This window comes from Carettochelys insculpta, chromosome 1 (genome assembly GCF_033958435.1).
Source record: "Carettochelys insculpta isolate YL-2023 chromosome 1, ASM3395843v1, whole genome shotgun sequence".
NCBI classification, from domain to species: Eukaryota; Metazoa; Chordata; order Testudines; family Carettochelyidae; genus Carettochelys; species Carettochelys insculpta.
In genome coordinates this window covers 13,738,472-13,756,888 of record NC_134137.1, presented here as the reverse complement: position 1 = coordinate 13,756,888, position 18,417 = coordinate 13,738,472, and the positions used below count along the sequence as shown (strand labels likewise).

Genomic DNA, 18,417 nt, shown 5'->3' with positions numbered 1-18,417 from the left:
CAAACTATATTGATAACTTTTATTCCTAATTATTTCCATTTTACTTTAAGAGGACAAACATAATCCAGCCCTCTCCTCATCTTCTGACATTGTACTTGAGAGAGGGAGCTTGCATTGGCTTGAGTCCACAGAGAGTTAAAGGTGCGGTATACAGAAACAGACATAACACATAAATAATTAGGTGGCTCATGTACCTATTTAGTGAAGGGGCCACTGAGTAAACAAACAGCTTATGTGACTTGCCCAGAACCACATAACTAGATGAATGGAAGAGAAAGGAGCAGAATTCAGGAGTTCAAGTCATGTGACATTACCAATAGAAAAAACACCTCTGCAAACCTGTATGTTTAGTGAGTTTCAGTGAGCACTGAATGCGCTCTTGTAGACCTGTTCCTGACCTACTTTGCAAATAAACCCCACCCAGCTCCAACCCTGCCTACTTCGCCTCTGGGCAGATCAGTCCTTGTGTATTTAGCTGCTGTCATTTGAACTCTGTTGTGTTTGCATTTGACTGTCTCCTGTGTAAAACACGATTGAGTCTGAAGTTAGCCTACCAGGAAACAAGGGCTTCAGTGATCCCTAGCATGTACAGTAAGAGTGAGAACTAGTGCAATAGTAAGAGAGAGTACTCACCTATGATCATATTGGCAAATGATGCAGTGAGGGAGAACTGCCTCTCTAGGAATTTGCCCATAAATGTTGCTAATCCAGCAACCATGGCAGACAGATTGACTTGGGCTAAAACCACCAGCAGGTAGACTGGGTGCCGGAGATTTCTCAACAAAACCAAAGGAAAGACTGAAATGAAAATGAGAATTAATAACAGAAACCTATTAATGCATAGCACTACCTGAAAGAAAGGGAATTTCCATTGCATGACAGGTTAGCATGCCTCCCATTAGCATTATAATACTTAATATGATAATAGTACAGTGATAAGAACAGTAATAATATGAGACAACTGGCAAGGACGTGTGTGAAACAGACGCAGGAAATTAGTTCCAAGTTTCTGTAACTCCTGTTGTAATTTTCCAGGGGCAGCTTTAAAAGGCTGAATGAATAATAAGTGACCCAGCGCTGGTTCCAGGGCAGCCAGCACACATACACAAAAACACAGAGCCAACTACCATGCCAATAAATCTTTAACAGCTCTGGCAGGAATGGGAAGATAGGGGAAGCAAGGGGCATTTCCAGGTCCATTGAACAGGCTTGATCTATAAAACCTTTTTCTATTTATCAGCTGCTGAAATACACACACGTAAGGCCTTTGAACGGCATTTATTACAGTTCTAAAGATGCACATATCACTGCCCACAGGCAGACACCAACGTGGGACCTCAGGAGCTTAGTGCAGGAGCCTCTACACTTTGAACTAAAAGCCAGCTGGCACTCAGCTAAGGCTGCAGAGGAGACTCAGTCTGTCTCTCTGTGCTATGGCTAGGCTAGAAGGTTTTGTCAGCAAAACATCTGTTTTGCTGACAAAACCCACGGCATATCCAGATTCCCAAGGGCATTCTGTCGACTGCAGGCTGACAGAATGCAGCACTTTTGTTGATGGCTATACCCTGCTCCCCACAAGGAAGAACGTCTCTGTCAAGAAAAAAAGCTGGTCTGGAAATTCTGGGGAGCCTTCTGTCGGCAGACGGGGCTTCTGGGACACCAGGCAGCCCTGTCTGCCGTGCTTCTGGTTGGCCATTTTGCCAATAGAGCAGCTGTACAGTCCAGCCACTCTCTGTCAACAGAGCAGATTGCTCTTGAGATCCGTTTGGCAGTCTGGCCGCGACCTGACGACAGAAGTTTTGTCAGAAGATATCTTCTAACAAAACTTCTCTCCACAGCTTCCTATAACCAATAACCAAATCCACTTATTCCTAAAATCAAATAGGAAAAAGGGGATTTCGAAGTGTGCGGGGTCCTTTCAAAAAGGACCCTGTGTAGAAGAGCTGTGTGCAACCGAAAGCAGCTCTTTAGAAGTGCCGTGGCCACTATTATGCTAATAAGGTGCTGCATATTCATTGCCGAATGAATACATGAATATGCAGCAACTCGTTAGCATGTCCCAAAGTGTCTCATTAGCATCCCCTTTCGAAAGGGGAGGGCTAGTGTAGATGCAACCACAATGAGGTTTCCCTATTTTGAAATAAGGCGTCCACTATTACGGTATTATTTCAAAAGAGCAGTTGCCTTGTGGCTGCACTGACACTACAAGATAATTTCGAATTTAAGGCAGTTAACTCGATGTTACCACATGACTGTCTTCACTGTAATGCCATTAGCTCGATTTTGGGAGCGCTCATATTGAGATTACGATATCGCTGTTACCTGATGGGTATAGCGTGAAGCTCAAATTCAGAAGTTTGATTAAAGGCCAGTGTGGAAGTGCCACATCTTAAAATTGAATTTATTAGCCTCCACAAGTGTCCTGTTATGTATCCCACAAAGCTAAGAGCTGCATGTGGCTCCCAGGTCTCTGCTACTGACCACAGCTGTTGCACTCTCAGTTTCCCAGGTCCTGCAGCTTTGTTGGAGCCAGGAAATTGACCAGGGCTGCTACGCTGCCAGTTTCCTCGCTCCCCCAAGCTGCAGGGACTTGGGAAACAGACAGTGTTCCTGTGCCTGGCTCCTGGCTCAGCATGTGGGGCTGAGGGAACTGTGGGATAGCTTCCCACAATGCACTGTTGCAACAGTCAATGTTTGGTGATTTCAGTGTGGAAGCAACAAGTCGAATTTGTTGGGAGCCTGTGGGAAGTGAGGATACTCAAAATCAACTTTAAAAATATCATTACAAAATCGATTTTAATGCATTCAAATTTATCTTGTAGTGTAGATGTCACCTGTGGTAGAAGCTAGCAGTTACTATTTTGAAATAACTTTGCTGTGTAGACATACCCCTGGATCCCTGGACTCACCATTAGCTCCTATGTACATATTGTTATTTATTACTTACAAAGCACATTAGATTTACCTGGTGCCTAATAAATCAAAGGAATAATTAAGGGCTAGTTCATGGTCTCAGCTGAGCCAGTGCACATACAGAGCTCCACTGGCCTGAATGAACTTACACTACTGTGAATGAGATCAGAATGGGAACTGGAGACTCCTTCCCTTCCAATTTAGGTGCCAAAGTCTGAGGTACTGAACTTTTCCCCACGTGAGCTCAGACTGCATAGGTAAGGACTGAGTTGAAAAAGAGAGTGGCCTTAGGACTGGGTCCCTTGTGTACTATGTGTATCACACTGCCCAGGGTTGTTTTGTCACACAGGCTACTGTAGAGACACAGTGCATCTGAAATGTGCCCCTGCATTTTCTTTCCTTGGGCTTCCTGAAGAGACTCTGCTATAATGAACACAGGAAGCAGCTGTGAAGTTGGGAAAGGATTATTTCCTTGTTCACTGCTGCTTCAGTTCCAGCACCTTTTTCTTGATAACCATAAAATATATGTGTTAATTAAAGATGAGAAAAACTCAGATGAAGGTCCCAAAGGACTCAACTCTGCTTCTCTGGAAAGCAGATGGAAAAAACAGTTTCAGTCATGCTACTATCACTTTTTAAACAGTAAAGTTCCTTGCTCCTTCCTGTATATCTTTGTGTCAACTAATAAAACAGAACTGAAGAGCCCTTCCAGACAAACCACAAGAGGCTTCCCCAGATGCAGACTCCAATTCCTCCTACTGATTTCAACATGATAGTATTTAACATGTGGAAATAATGCCAGGGCTAACAACAAATGCCTGATGTGAATTCGGGAAGCATAAGCAGCTCAGAAATTATGGGAAAATGCCTGGTATCTTTTCCAAAATGAGGGCAATCTGTGGTCTAACTTCCTGAATCGACATGTGTCTGGGATCTAAAACTGTTTGACTAGAAAAACTAAACGACTATTAACATCACAGAGTCCAAAAGATGAGACACAGCAGACCTCCTACCTCACCCCGCTCCATAAATCTTAATTCTGCTCTCCTGGGTCTGGGAACAGCCACTAGGAATAAAATATATGTGTGGGTCAGCATGGGCTCCCCCTCAATAAACAGAGGTGATGACTTTGCCACCTTCTGTGTTCTGACCCATCACTGGCAAATGTTTACCTATGCCACTGGCATCTCTTTAACTCAAGATAAGGATGTTCCCCAAAAAGCTCTGTTCTAGTTCAAATACGAATTAATTGCGGAAAATCTTGTGGTGTGTGTTATACAGGAGAGCAGACCTTGTTCTGGGACCTTTAGAGCCTGAACTTCCGCCCAAACCTCTACACTGTAGTTAAGCTGCAATTATCTTGAGCTCTGGAAGGCCAAGTCAGCTGGCACAGCCAGCCGTGGGTTTTAAATGGTAGCATAGACATAGCCTCTCATTCAATATTAAGAAAACTAGAGTACTCTTATCATCCTGCTTCAGAGCTTGCACACCACAAATCACCATTGAGGATCAGACATGGAGATTGTCAAACCACTTCCACTACCTCAGTAGTCAAATTGATCAAAATGCAAAAATTGAAAGTGATCCAGTGTCCCAGTGCTTTCTTTGGGAAATTTCTCTGATGCATTTTCATGGTACTTGACTTGTGGCAAGACACCAAGAGCCAGGTCTACAAGACAATTGTTGTTCCTGCACTCCTTTATGGAGGAAAACCTGGATGTCATATGTACAGCCCCACAGGATTCTGGAGAGAACATAAGAACAGCCATACTGGGCCAGACAAAATGTCCATCTAGTTCAGTATCCTGAACTTGACCTGTTGCTCACAAACAGGGAAGAACTAGTGGAAGAAATAGAAGTGGGGGGGAACCTGGGCTGCAGCGACCATGAGATTGTAGATTTCAGGATCCGGACGAAAGGAAGAAGGGTGAGCAGTAACATACAGACCCTTGATTTCAGAAGAGCAGACTTTGACTCCCTAAGAGACCGGATGAGCAGGATCCCTTGGGACATGAAGATGAAGGGGAAAAGAGTTGAAGATAACTGGAAGTATTTTAAAGAAGTCTTACTGAAGGCACAGGAACAAACAATCCTGCTGCGTAGTAAGAAATGCAAACATGGTGGGCAACCAGCTTGGCTTAACAGGGAAATCCTTAGTCAGCTTAAATTCAAAAAGGATGCATACAAGAAATGGAAACAAGGACAGTTGACTAAGGAGGAGTATAAACATACGGCTGGAGAATGCCAGGCAGTAATCAGGAAAGCGAAAGCACAATTGGAACTGCAGCTGGCAAGGGATGTGATGAGTAACAAGAAGGGTTTCTACTGGCATGTGAACAATAAACGGGTTATCGGAGAAGGTGTGGGGCCATTACTGGATGAAGGAGGTAACCTGGTGACAGATGATACAGGAAAAGCTGAAGTACCCAATGCTTTTTTTGCCTCAGTCTTTACAGACAAAGTCAACTTCCCAATGATGGTCCTAGATGATGCAGTATGGGAAGGTGGAGGGCTGCCATCTGTGGGGAAGGAACAAGTTCTGAGCTATCTAGAAAAACTAGATGTGCACATGTCCATGGGTCTGGATTTAATGCACCCCAGGTCACTGAAGGAATTGGCAGAGGTCATTGCCGAACTTTTGGCCATTATCCTTGAAGACTCTTGGAGATCAGGGGAGATACCGGGTGACTGGAAGAAGGCAAACGTAGTGCCCATCTTTAAAAAAGGAAAGAAGGACAATCCAGGGAACTATAGACCCGTCAGCCTTACCTCAATCCCTGGGAAAATAATGGAGGGAATCCTCAAGGATTCCATTTTGAAGCATTTAGAAGAGGGGAAAAAGATCAAAAGTAGCCAACATGGATTCATCAGGGGCAAGTCCTGCCTCACCAATCTGATCAGCTTCTATGATGACGTAACAAGCTCTGTGGACATGAGGAAGTCAGTGGATGTGATATACCTTGACTTCAGGAAGGCTTTTGATACGGACTCCCACAACATTCTTGTCCATAAGTTAAGGAAATATGGATTGGATCCTTGGACTATAAGATGGATAGAAACCTGGCTTGATGGTCGGGCCCAACAGGTAGTGGTCAATGGCTCAATATCTGGATGGTGGTCTGTTTCAAGCAGAGTGCCGCAAGGCTCGGTTCTGGGGCTGGTGTTATTCAACCTCTTTATTAATGACCTGGATGAGGGACTGGGTTGCACCCTCAGCAAGTTTGCGGATGACACAAAACTAGGGGGAGAGGTAGATACATTGGAGGGTAGAGAGAGAATCCAGAGGGACCTGGATAAATTGGAGGACTGGGCCAAAAGAAATCTGATGCGGTTCAATAAGGAGAAGCATAGAGTCCTGCACCTGGGGTGGAAGAATCCCAAACATTGTTACAGGCTGGGGACTGACTGGCTCAGCAGCAGTACGATGGAAAGCGATCTAGGGGTTATGGTGGATGAAAGGCTGGATATGAGTAAACAGTGTGCCCTTGTAGCCAAGAAAGCTAACGGCAGACTTGGGTGCATTAAGAGGAGCATTTCGAGCAGATCTAGAGAAGTAGTTATTCCTCTTTATTCGGCACTGGTGAGGCCACATCTGGAATATTGTGTCCAGTTTTGGGCCCCCCAGTATAAAAAGGATGTGGATTTGCTAGAGCAGGTTCAGCAAAGGGCAACAAAAATGATTAAGGGTCTGGAGCACAAGACCTATGAGGATAGGCTGAGGGATTTGGGCTTGTTTAGTTTGCAGAAGAGAAGACTTAGAGGTGATTTAATAGCAGCCTTCAACTTCCTGAAGGGGAGCTCTAAAGAGGAGGGTGAGAAATTGTTCTCAGTGGTGTCAGATGGCAGAACAAGGAGTAATGGTCAGAAGTTGAAGAGGGAAAGGTGTAGGTTAGATATTAGGAAAAACTTCTTCACCAGGTGCGCGGTGAACCATTGGAATGCGTTGCCTAGAGAGGTGGTGGATTCTCCATCCCTTGAGGTTTTTAAATCCCGGCTGGACAAGGTCCTGGCTGGGATGACTTAGTAGGGGTTGATCCTGCTTGAAGAAGGGGGCTGGACTAGTGACCTCCTGAGGTTCCTTCCAGCCCTGTGATTCTGTGATTCTGTCTTCCAACAGTAGCCAGTGCCAGATGCTCCAGAGGGAATGAACAGAACAGGCAGTTGTCAAGCGATCCCTCCCCATCACTCATATTTAGCTTCTGACATACAGAGGCTAAGGACACCATTTCTACTCATCCTGGGTGCCACTGATGATGCCTCTGGAAGATCCTTCACGTCAAATGCCATTGTGGGAGCCCAGTGCAAAAGTCCTTATTGCACTAAAACCAGCATCCTCACTGAATCCAATGTCATCAGCATTGAAGCAATGATCCGCATACACCATCTTTGCTCGGCTGGACGTTGGGTGTGGATGCCAGGCTCACACCTCCCAAAGCAAGTCCTCTACACCCAGCTCAGCCAGGGCCAGAGATTCCATGGTGCTCAGAGGAAATGCTACAAAGGCACACTGAAAGCATCTCCTAAGAAAACTGATGTGGACATCACAAGCTGGGAGGAGCAAGCCACCAGCTGACCCCAATGGCACCACATCCTCCATCAGGCAGCTGCCCACTTTGAGGAGAAGCACCTTGCCTTCAAAGCTGAGGAGACACAGAGGGAGAAAGAAGTAAAAAGAAAGAACTTTCTCCCAGCAGGCAGCTGGCCTGCCATGAAATGTCTGCACCTACTGCAGGCAGAGTTGCAGATCCACAATCAGACTCCTCAGTCAGCTGAGAACCTGTATGTAAATCCATGTTACAGATCATCCTCAAATTGAGGGATTGCCAACGAATGAATGAATAAATGAAAGAATGAGACTTAACCTAAATGAAATGTTTGCTTTAATGAAAACAAAAGTGTAATAGTTTCTCCTACCACACTTATGCTCTGTCTCTGCTATGCTCAGGGTTATCTGGAAGGTCAGAGTGCTGTGGTGTATTCCAGGGATAGGTTTGGGCATCACTCAGAGAGGTCAGAGTTAAGGGTGTGGGTTGGAGATGCTGTGTCCCTGACGCCATTTCCTGGTTTCCACCGGACTCAGTATAGGTGAACTCAACATTCTGGAAGTATTCAGCAAGCTTATCTCTGTCTTAATGAGAAAGTGGCAAAGTGGGACTAGCTAAGGAGCACTTGTGGGTGGCCAAACAGCTCTTTCTGAGCACACCTCTTCACCAGTTAGTTATCTCCTACACCTTTGGTAGATATGGGCCATGGGGAGGAAGGTGATAGAGCTGTGAGAAGTGCATATCCTAGACACAGGCAGAAGAAGAGAGTTGAGTTCCAGAGCCCCTGCCTCACAGCTGGGCCTACCATGGCCCAAGAGCGCTGCACATTCATTAGCAGGAGTCAAGACAGGCCAGAAGTGATCAATTCCTCTCAGCAGGTGGTCCGAACTGACTGAGAACACACCTGGTGAAAAACAAAACCTGCATTGTATGCCTGAGAGGTGTGAAATGCTCTATACATCTCAGTGGAGTGCCTTATCCCTTGGTCTCTGTGCCCAGGGGCTTGTGCTATGCACTGAACGTGTCTGAGCTCAGTTCCCTTCCCCACCTCTGTCCTATTTGCCTCTCCTCTCAGAGAACTGGCTGCCATCCTTGGGCTGGCTTCTCTGTCAATGTGGCAGCTAATGCCTCCCATATCATTCCATCCCTGTACCACACACTGGGCTACATCTCCGGGCCACAGTATTTCCCATTGAACAGTGCCCTCAGTGTCTTCAGGCAAACCGTACACATTCGAGTTGGCAATTACCTATCAGAAGCTAAAATTTGCTTCCTGGAATCAGACGTGCAATTTCAGTTGCTGTAATGCTGTATTCCAATGTCATCCAGGGCCAGCTGTTTTCCAAGGCTGCTCCCTGCAGTACTCAGGCTTTTCCTACTTTGGAGTCATTCCCACAATGGAGCTTTGTAGTTTCCATGGGGTGGTGGAGCTCAGTGTTTAAAAATGTCTCCAGGGCCTTGGCTGAATTTTTCCCTATACACCATGTCATCCTGTCATTGCACATTATTGTTCATTGAACTGCTTTAGAGACAGTTCTTCCCATCCTTAAAGTTCATTCCTCAGACACTTGTGAACAACAGTCTTCTCCCATAGGGTCTGATTCTGGAAGAGTCACAGCACCCAGTAACTTGCACAGGAGCTGAAAGAGCTCAGAAATTTGCAGGATTGGGTTTTGGAGGAGACCTCAGACTAGTGATGGAGGGTCCCAGTTCTGCTCTCACTGAAGTCAGTGACAAAAATCTCACTGATTTCAGTAGTACAGGTTAGAACCAGAAAAGATCACCCAGGACAGGGGAAGCTGGTGAATGGTCATCAAAGGCCTATGCTCCAAGATGTAGCAGTGGAGGAGGCTTACTACGACTATTACTAAGATCAGACTCTTAGGGTCAAATTCTGCTCTCCCAAACACTGATGTAATCACCTTTAAGTCAACAGGGTTGAACGAACAATTTGTCCTTTAATGGTCATTTTCACTTTGTAGCTTTCAAAACTAAGGAAAAAGCCATCTGGGCACTTCCTTCTGCTCCAGCTGAAATGAGTCTGTTAAGGCCCCACTCAGCAAAAGCAGGAAGTATTTTAAGCATGCACTTGACTCTCTTGGGCTGGTTAGTGAATGACCTTCCATGTGTCCTCAAATTCTTTTCCTGCATTGCAATAAAAACTTGCCCAGCCTCTGAATTTCCCCCACGCTTGGCTCAGCTCCAAGTAGGTTTTTCTAAGCCATCAGTTTTAAAAGAAAGCTATTACCACTCTGGTTAGCCCATCAGCCTGAAAGCTAACAGATGGTACAGCACTTTGCACTGGAAATACACCATGAAATGTATTTTCCTTTCCAAAAGAAACATTTCTAATTATAATTGGCATCTGTGAGCTCACGCCAGGAAACCACCAGCTCTGCCATTGTGGAAGCCGAGTGCAAAAGCCTGTAAGCCTGCTTTAATATGAATTACAAGCCAAATACAGAATGAATATACTGAAGCCAGTGGGTGATTGCCTGAGTAAAGGCTTAGTAAACACTGGGTCAGGACAGCCTCCAGATCTAGCCCATAAATATGACATAGCATTTACAATTAGAACACTGACTCTGCAGCATGTCTGTAGAGGGTAGGTTTATTGATATCTATTTCTGCAGAGTGTGAACACTAAGGAAGGAGAGGAATCAGGTGGTGTGGCACCCAGAGGTCTAACTATGAGCAATGAAATTAAATTAAGAAGGGCAAATTAGGGATGAATATCAAGAAAATATTGTGTTAAATCCCATTCAAGTACTGAGCAGCACTAATGTTTAGATTTGTGACTTTTCTAGGAAAGTACTTGTTCATTACAAATATTTGTAGTGTCAAAATGATAAACAAAATGTAACCCTTCTGCGGGATGCTGTTGGCAGAACCCAGGGCCGGGTTCAATATCTAGGGGTTCCTTTTCATCCATCTCACTCAGAACTGGTTTGAGCCCCCATCCAGTAGCCTGGGAAATTCACACACCCCTGGGTATTTCAAAGAGGCAATGCTTCCCTGCTTGCATGCACACAGTCGGAATGTATAAAAGAAATTTTTAATGAAAGAGGCAGAGTAGTCACATGGCATTAGCTTGGGAAAATACTACACCCAGAGTTCATAACCAACCCACTTGAGGCAAAACTCTGTGATTTCAGCTCTCAGTGATTTCATCTCTCTACATCCACCAAGGCAGATTCTCTCACAAAAAGAATAAAGAGTTCTGCACCCACTTCTATCTTTGAACAGTGGGGGGGAAAGACTATCAAACCAGGATCATAGCTATATGGCCACTGCTAGGTTTTGCCTAAGACACCAAACCAGCTGCTTCAGTTAGTAACACCTCACCACCGCTGCCTCACAATGCTCAGATGAAGAGAGCCCTGTGCCACCCATACCTTACACAGCAGTGATGACTTCCCTGTAACACCACAACAACTTCAAGTATTGGTGAGACGCCACATTTCTTACACTGGGTGATAATATAAATTGTGACTGTACAATAATGTTGTTTATAATGGATGAAACCCCATTGCTTCACCTGCTGCCAATCAGGCTTTTTTTTTCCCAAGGCATTACATATGATTTCTGAAGGACAATTCCTCAAATCCTTCAGCAGTATTGAGCTCCTGCTGACACAATCCTTACAAAAAGCAATAGTATTTTGGAATCCACAGATTGGCCTGTAATGAAATCTGTTTATTTTGAAAGTTCATGTTACATTACTGCACTTAGAAACAAAACAATTAAAAACTGTAGAACCTAGAAAGTCGACTCAGTGCTACTTCTTGTACTGCCAATCTCTCAGACCAACAAGTTTGTTTACATTTGCAAGAGATAAACTTGCCTGTTTCCTGTTTACAGTGCCACCTGAAAGTGAGAACAGAGGTTCATGTGACCCTGTGGTAACCAACACGACATTTTAAATATTAGAAATGATAACTATTCAGGCTTCAAACACCATTCCAGAGGACATGCATTGCTGCTGATGACATCTGATAATGACCCAAGGCCTTATGACCAGCAAATCTTCATTTACATCATCTGAGTCAGATGTCACCAGCAAAAGGTTGCTTTTCTTTTTTGGTGGTTTGGCTTCTGTAGTTTCCCCATCAGAGTACTACTCTTTGGGCTTGTCTACACTAGCTCCCTACTTCAAAGGGAGCACAGTAAGTAGGGTGTTGGGAGTTGATTAATAAAGTGCTGCAGTGCATAAGCAGCACTTTGTCAAGCAAATTCCCCACTGCGGCAACTTCAAAGTGTTAAACTTCAAAGTGCTGGCTCGTGTCTAGCTGTGGCTCATCCACTGGTATTTCGAAGTGCCCAGGATACTTTGGAGCCCCTTTACTCCTCCACCTACACGCGAGCCGGCACTTCGAAGTTCAACACTTTGAAGTTGCCACGGGGGGCGGGAGGGGAATTCGCTTAATGTGGTGCTGCATATGCACCGCAACACTTCATTAAATAAACTCCCAACACCCTACTTACCATGCTCCCATCGAAGTACAGAGCTAGTGTAGACAAGCCCTTTGCTACTTCTGAACGCATACAGTACACCTTATCCCTCTTGGATTTTTTAAAGCACTGCACTTAATTTTAGAAATCTCCCATTAGTGTCCTCTTTGTGTTTAGTTAACTCTGCAGTGAAAGTGTTTTAAAGACAAAAAACACATACAGTGTCATCATCTGAGATTGCTATTACATGAAGGCTGTACCTAGACTAGCCCCGAACTTCGAAGGGGGCATGGTAATGAGGGTGTCGGGAGATTGCTAATGAAGTGCTGAGGTGCATATGCAGCACTTCATTAGGCAAAATCTCCCCCGCGGCAACTTCGAAACGTGAAACGTCAAAGTGCTGGCTCGCATGCAGCTGCGGGTACCTTGACGTGCCCGTGCTGCTTCGAAGTCCCTTTACTCCTCGAGTAGCGCGGGCACCTCGAAGTACCCGTGGCTGACCCATGGCTACATGCAAGCCGGCACCTCAAAGTTTCAGACTTCCAAGTGCTTTGCTGGAGATTTTGCCCAATGAAATGCTGCATATGCACCACAGCAGTTCATTAGTAATCTTTGAAACCCTAATTACCATGCCCCCTTTGAAGTTCAGGGCTTGTCTAGACACAGCCGAAATGTATTGTACAATGACAGTTAAAGAGAAGTCCTCCCCCAAGGAGTTCAATCACCAATATAATTAATGTAGCATTATCTCCTGCGAATGTAAAAAGTTTGTTTGTCTGGGTGACCAGCTGAATACAAACTAGGAGAGTAGATTGTAGTCTCTAAAATCTCTAAAGTTTTATTTTTGAATGCATTTTTTTTTTGTGCATAATTCTACTTTTCTAAGTTTATCTTTCAGGATAAAGTGATTGCACTACAGTACTTGCATTAGCTGAACTGGGAAATGTTGTATAAAGCCTCCACTCAGTCCAGTACAATGCAGATGTATGCTCTATAACTTTCAGTCATTGCTGATTTTAAGTCCTGCATCTCTCTGTAAGCTTTAAGAAGTGGGTGTGTCCCACGAAAGCTCACCTAATAAACTATTTTGGTAGTCTTTAAAGTGCTACTTGACTGCCTTTTGTTCTGTAAGCTTTGTTATGTAGCAGCTACTAGGTCTATATTAAATATTATAAGGTAGAAAGAAATTGGTTATAGATACCAGAAGTCTGTAAGAAATCCTGGTGGTTCTATTGTAAAAGAAATTGCTCCTCTGAAGTGAGCTTTCTTTGTGAATGTGGGTGTGTGTGCAATGGAATCAGTCCTGCAGGCCAGCCTGTCTGGAAGACCAGATGCCAACAGCACCTTCATGACCAGAGAATAGTAGGATCTGAGCCCAGCAAGAGAACCCACCCAAGAAAGAGACCCCAGCAAAAGAAGATCAAAGTTCCATCTGCTGTTAGCTGATGACTCACAGCCATACAGCTTCCTAGTGCAGTGGGACAGGATGAGAGTTATGGACTGAAATGTATAAAAATATGGGTGCAAATCTATAAAGGGCTTCTTCTTGCCATTACCTCTCTTCGGCTACGTCTACACGTGCACCCAACTTCGAAATAGCTTATTTCGATGTTGCGACATCGAAATAGGCTATTTCGATGAATAACGTCTACACGTCCTCCAGGGCTGGCAACGTCGATGTTCAACTTCGACGTTGCTCAGCCCAACATCGAAATAGGCACAGCGAGGGAACGTCTACACGCCAAAGTAGCACACATCGAAATAAGGGAGCCAGGCACAGCTGCAGACAGGGTCACGGGGCGGACTCAACAGCAAGTCGCTCCCTTAAAGGGCCCCTCCCAGACACACTTTCATTAAACAGTGCAAGATACACAGAGCCAACAACTAGTTGCAGACCCTGTATATGCAGCACGGACCCCCAGCTGCAGCAGCAGCAGCCAGAAGCCCTGGGCTAAGGGCTGCTGCCCACGGTGACCACAGAGCCCCGCAAGGGCTGGAGAGAGAGTATCTCTCAACCCCCCAGCTGATGGCCGCCATGGAGGACCCCGCTATTTCGATGTTGCGGGACGCGGATCGTCTACACGTTCCTACTTCGATGTTGAACGTCGAAGTAGGGCGCTATTCCCATAAGAACATAAGAACATAAGAACATAAGAACATAAGAATGGCCATACTGGGTCAGACCAAAGGTCCATCAAGCCCAGCATCCCATCTGCCGACGGTGGCCAATGCAGGTGCCCCAGAGAAGGAGAACAGAAGACAAGTGATTTATCTCCTGCCATCCATCTCCTGCCCTTGTTATGAAGGCTAGGGCACCATACTTTATCCCTGGCTAATAGCCATTTATGGACCTGACCTGCAAAAATTTATCAAGCTCTTTTTTAAACCCTAATAGAGTCCCCTCATGGGGTTAGCGACTTCGACGTCTCGCCACCTAACGTCGATTTCAACTTCGAAATAGCGCCCGACGCGTGTAGACGTGACGGGCGCTATTTCGAAGTTAGTGCCACTACTTCGAAGTAGCGTGCACGTGTAGACGCAGCCTTCAAGAGTTAGTCTCAGCTGTCTGGGGAGGCAGGACGAGGCCTGGCCCTGGGCCCCTCCCCATCTTCACAGGATGAATGGTCCTCACTGCTCCTGAGAAGCATGCTAACAAGAGAGCACAAGCTGATAAAGGATCGAGCTGACAAGGAGAGTCATATGATCAGCTCCTTGCCCTGGTTTCATGACTGCAGGCAGACATACCAGACCCACTATGCCTTAGCTTCCTCTGCTGTCTCTGTGCTGCTCTTCACCTGCGTGATAAATAGTAACAGAGAGATAGCAGTGCTAGTCTATATATGTGAAAACAAAAAAGCAGTCCAGTAGCACTTTAAAGACTAACAAAATCATTTATTTGGTGACGAGCTTTCGTGGGACAGACCCACTTCTTCAGATCACACCCACTGATTGCTACACTTACCTACACACTTCTAGCTTACATCCTGCACACACAACTAGCTCCATTGTTTACAGTCAAGCCCTTAGGTACAATTGCATTTGCTCTGATCCTACAGACAGAGACTGAAGACTACAAGATCTCTACCAAATATTCATTAACCTGAATTACCCACCCTGAGAAATAAAAAAAACAAATCAACAGGGCCAGACGAATACCCAGAGACCAACTACTCCAACATAGGCCCAAAAAAAGCCAATAACGGAACACCCCTGGTCATTACCTACAGTCCCCAACTCAAACCACTGCAACGCATTATTAAAGACTTACAACCTATCCTTAATCAGGATGCCACACTCCAGAACGCCCTAGGTGACAGGCCTGTTCTCTCCTACAGACAACCTCCCAACCTTATGAGGATTCTCACCAACAGCCACAGTCTATACCACAGGAATGCCAATCCAGGAACTTTTACTTGCAACAAGCCCCGTTGCCAACTTCGTCCATGTATCTATTCTGGAGATACCATCACCGGACCTTACCAGGTTATTCACAGAATCATGGGCACATTCTTATGTTCCTCAAATAACATTATACATGCCATCATGTGCCAACAATGCCTACATGCTTGTATATTGGACAGACTTCGAACTCTCTTAGGCAAAGAATTAATGGGCACAAAACAGACATAAAAACACTCCTGATTCACAAACCTGTCCACCAGCACTTTAATGGAGTGGGCCATTCTGTTAATGACCTGAAAGTCTGTGTTACTGAAAAGGAATTTTCACAACCGTTTGGAAAAAAGAAGCTGCTGAACACTCTCTTATATTCAAATTCAACACATTAAAACATGCTTTGAACTGGGATGGCAATTTTCTAGCTCATTATAGGGGCTCTTTGGCATACTTTGCTTTATCTAATTCTTGACTCCCCCTCCTCCTTCTGCCCCTCTGCTCTCTGGTTTGCTCACCTTGATAATAATTTTTCTGATTTATCAACCTTGATTACTATTTTTGGTTCTCTGTGCCTTAAATATTGAGTCTGTTCTGGTATGGCTATGGGCTGAAGAAGTGGGTCTGTCCCACGAAAGCTCATCACCTAAATTATTTTGTTAGTCTTTAAAGTGCTACTAGACTGCTTTTTTGTTTTGACCCTCATGAGTTTGCCAGTGTAAGTGTATGAGTGCAGGAGGGCATGAGTGTGTGTGTGTGTGTGTGTGTGTGCTTGAATGCTAGTTTCCCTTTTTCCTTTAATCCGACGGTGGCATTTAATAAAACACGTGAATGGGCCATAGAGCACAGCACATGGTCTTAAAGCATATGGATCATTTGTCACAACCAGCAAACCCTGTCAATGCCCATCACTGCCTGCATACACTGTAGGCCAGTTTTGTCAAGGACCTTGCTATGGTAATCCATTGGTCCCAAGTAATTCCAAGGGATTTTCTGAGACAGCAAAGGTGGAAGCTATTCAGTCTCTGCTCTGGCATGAAGTATGTGATCCATCTTTCAGAACCATAAAGGAGAGTACTGAGGACACAAGCCTGAAGGGTTAGCAACTTCTTCTTCCAAACACATGAGGTAAGTTGGCCAAAAGTAGCAGAAGCTTTGTCAGTTCTAACCTCAAGTTAAACGAGCTGGTAAAAACTGAGCTCAGAAAGCAGAAGTGATCCACAGTGTTCAGGGTTTCATTATAGACATAAATTTGAGTGGAATGTTGGAACCTTGTGACAGAAGAACTGTTTTCTTGATATGGATTACCATGCCAAACTGCTATACTACCACATTAAAATGACAAAACAGCAATCTGGAATCAAAATTGGATTTTTCTCCTTCGTTTCTCCATCAAATAATTTTCACTCTGCCTCTGTTTCAGCAATGAGAGTTATTAAGTTTATTGATTATTGGGACTGGAGGCTCTCCAGATACTATGTGTTTAGAAGTGTCTGTGCACAAAAGACTATTAAAGCTAATACAACAATAAAGTTTAGCATGAGAAAGATGAACATAATAAAAAAGGCAAATCATAGAAACTGTGAGCAAAATTCTAATCTCAGTTACACTGGGGATGAGCCAACTAACTTAACTGGAATTATTTCAGATATATCTAATTCTAGTTCCACCAAAGTCAATAGTTTTATCATATATTGGGACTGACCAATATAAACATTTTCATTCTCTGTATATATTACACGTGCACATCCTGTCCATACACATCTGCCTACTTACTACCCCTTTGGATATTGAGTGTAGAAAGATATTCGTTGCTGCTTGTTATTCTGTACTGGAACAAAAGAAAAATATTGTATGACGAGTGACAGGCAAAGAATGTAGATATTCACTGAACCCAGACAAAGGCCATAAGGCACGTATATAGCCATGATTTAGGAAAGTCAGATAGGTTAACGTGCCAGGCAGAAACTTTGTAACCGACTGCTGCTGTGATTGCTGCTTTTGGAAACCAGTGTTCAGTGCTAACAATGAGAAGGCTACTACATCCCCCTAGGCCACATCCAGCCTGCCAGACCCTTCTGTCTGGTCCCCAAGCTTTCCCTCAGGGAGGCTAGCCCCTGACCCTCCCCTTCTCTTCCTCTCTCCCAGCGTCTTAGCTCCCCAAGCTCCTTGACAGCACAATCGCCACACCACCAGCCGGATGTTCCAGGCGGCACCACTGTGAGCTACAACCACGCAATGTGGCTATAGTGCAGCCACCCCTGATGTTCCAGGAGGTGTGGTCAGGAGACTGGGAGCAGGGGTGGTTCCAGGAGGGTGATCAGGGCTGGGGAGCGGGGTGTGTATGTGGTTGCATAGGAAGCAGGTGGTCCTGTGGGGGCAGTCAGGGGAAAGGTAGCAGTGGGAATTAGACAGAGGTGAGGGATCCTGGGACTAATCAGGAGGCAGGGAGCAGGGGGTTGGATAGGGGCGGGAGGGGCCAAGGGGGAGCAGGGTTTGTTGGGTCGGAGGCTGGAGAGCTTGGGAAAATGGTTGTGCAGGGGGTGAGGAGTGAGATATAGGGCAGGGACCAGGCCACACCCGGCTATTTGGGGAGGCACAACCTAACTCCTCTAACCTTCTCTGCCCAGCCCTCCATACAATTTCAAACCCAAATGTGGCCCTCAGGCCAAAAAGTTTGTCCACCCCTGCTCTAGGGTGAATTATTTGACTTAAATCCGTGTACTCTGACTGGAGCACAGGTCATCTACAAGTCGACTCCACTTCACTCTGTCTTGGGACACAACTTCTAGCTGACTCCAAGAGCACCCGAGCTGCTGTCCTTCAGTCTTCGGAGATCTTCTCCACATTGTCCAAGGCCTTCCTCTTTTGCACTTTCTTTGTGGGGTCCATGTGAGAACTTGATGGGCTGTGCTGTTTGATGGTTTTCTGAGAGTGTGGCCTAGCCATACCCACTTCCATCTCCCAATTTTAATGTCAAGTGGTTCTTGTCCTGCTCTGTTCCAAAGCACCTCATTTGTGACAGTCTTGCCATGTGATGTGAAGGACGTACCTCAGGTATCTGTTTATGAATGTCTGTAGCTTGTGATTTGAAAACTCTTTTGTGCACCCAATC

General features: G+C 45.2%; 1 protein-coding gene across 3 annotated transcripts in view; it reads right to left on the bottom strand.

Annotated features, from left to right (window-relative positions):
• Positions 1 to 18,417, bottom strand: part of SLCO2B1 (solute carrier organic anion transporter family member 2B1) — a 110,046-nt gene that overhangs the window by 27,110 nt on the left and 64,519 nt on the right. For all 3 annotated transcript variants that reach the window (XM_074980882.1, XM_074980892.1, XM_074980902.1), the window contains one exon: positions 634 to 798. In XM_074980882.1, the coding sequence (XP_074836983.1) occupies positions 634 to 798 (165 nt within the window). The remainder of the gene's footprint in view (positions 1 to 633; positions 799 to 18,417) is intronic.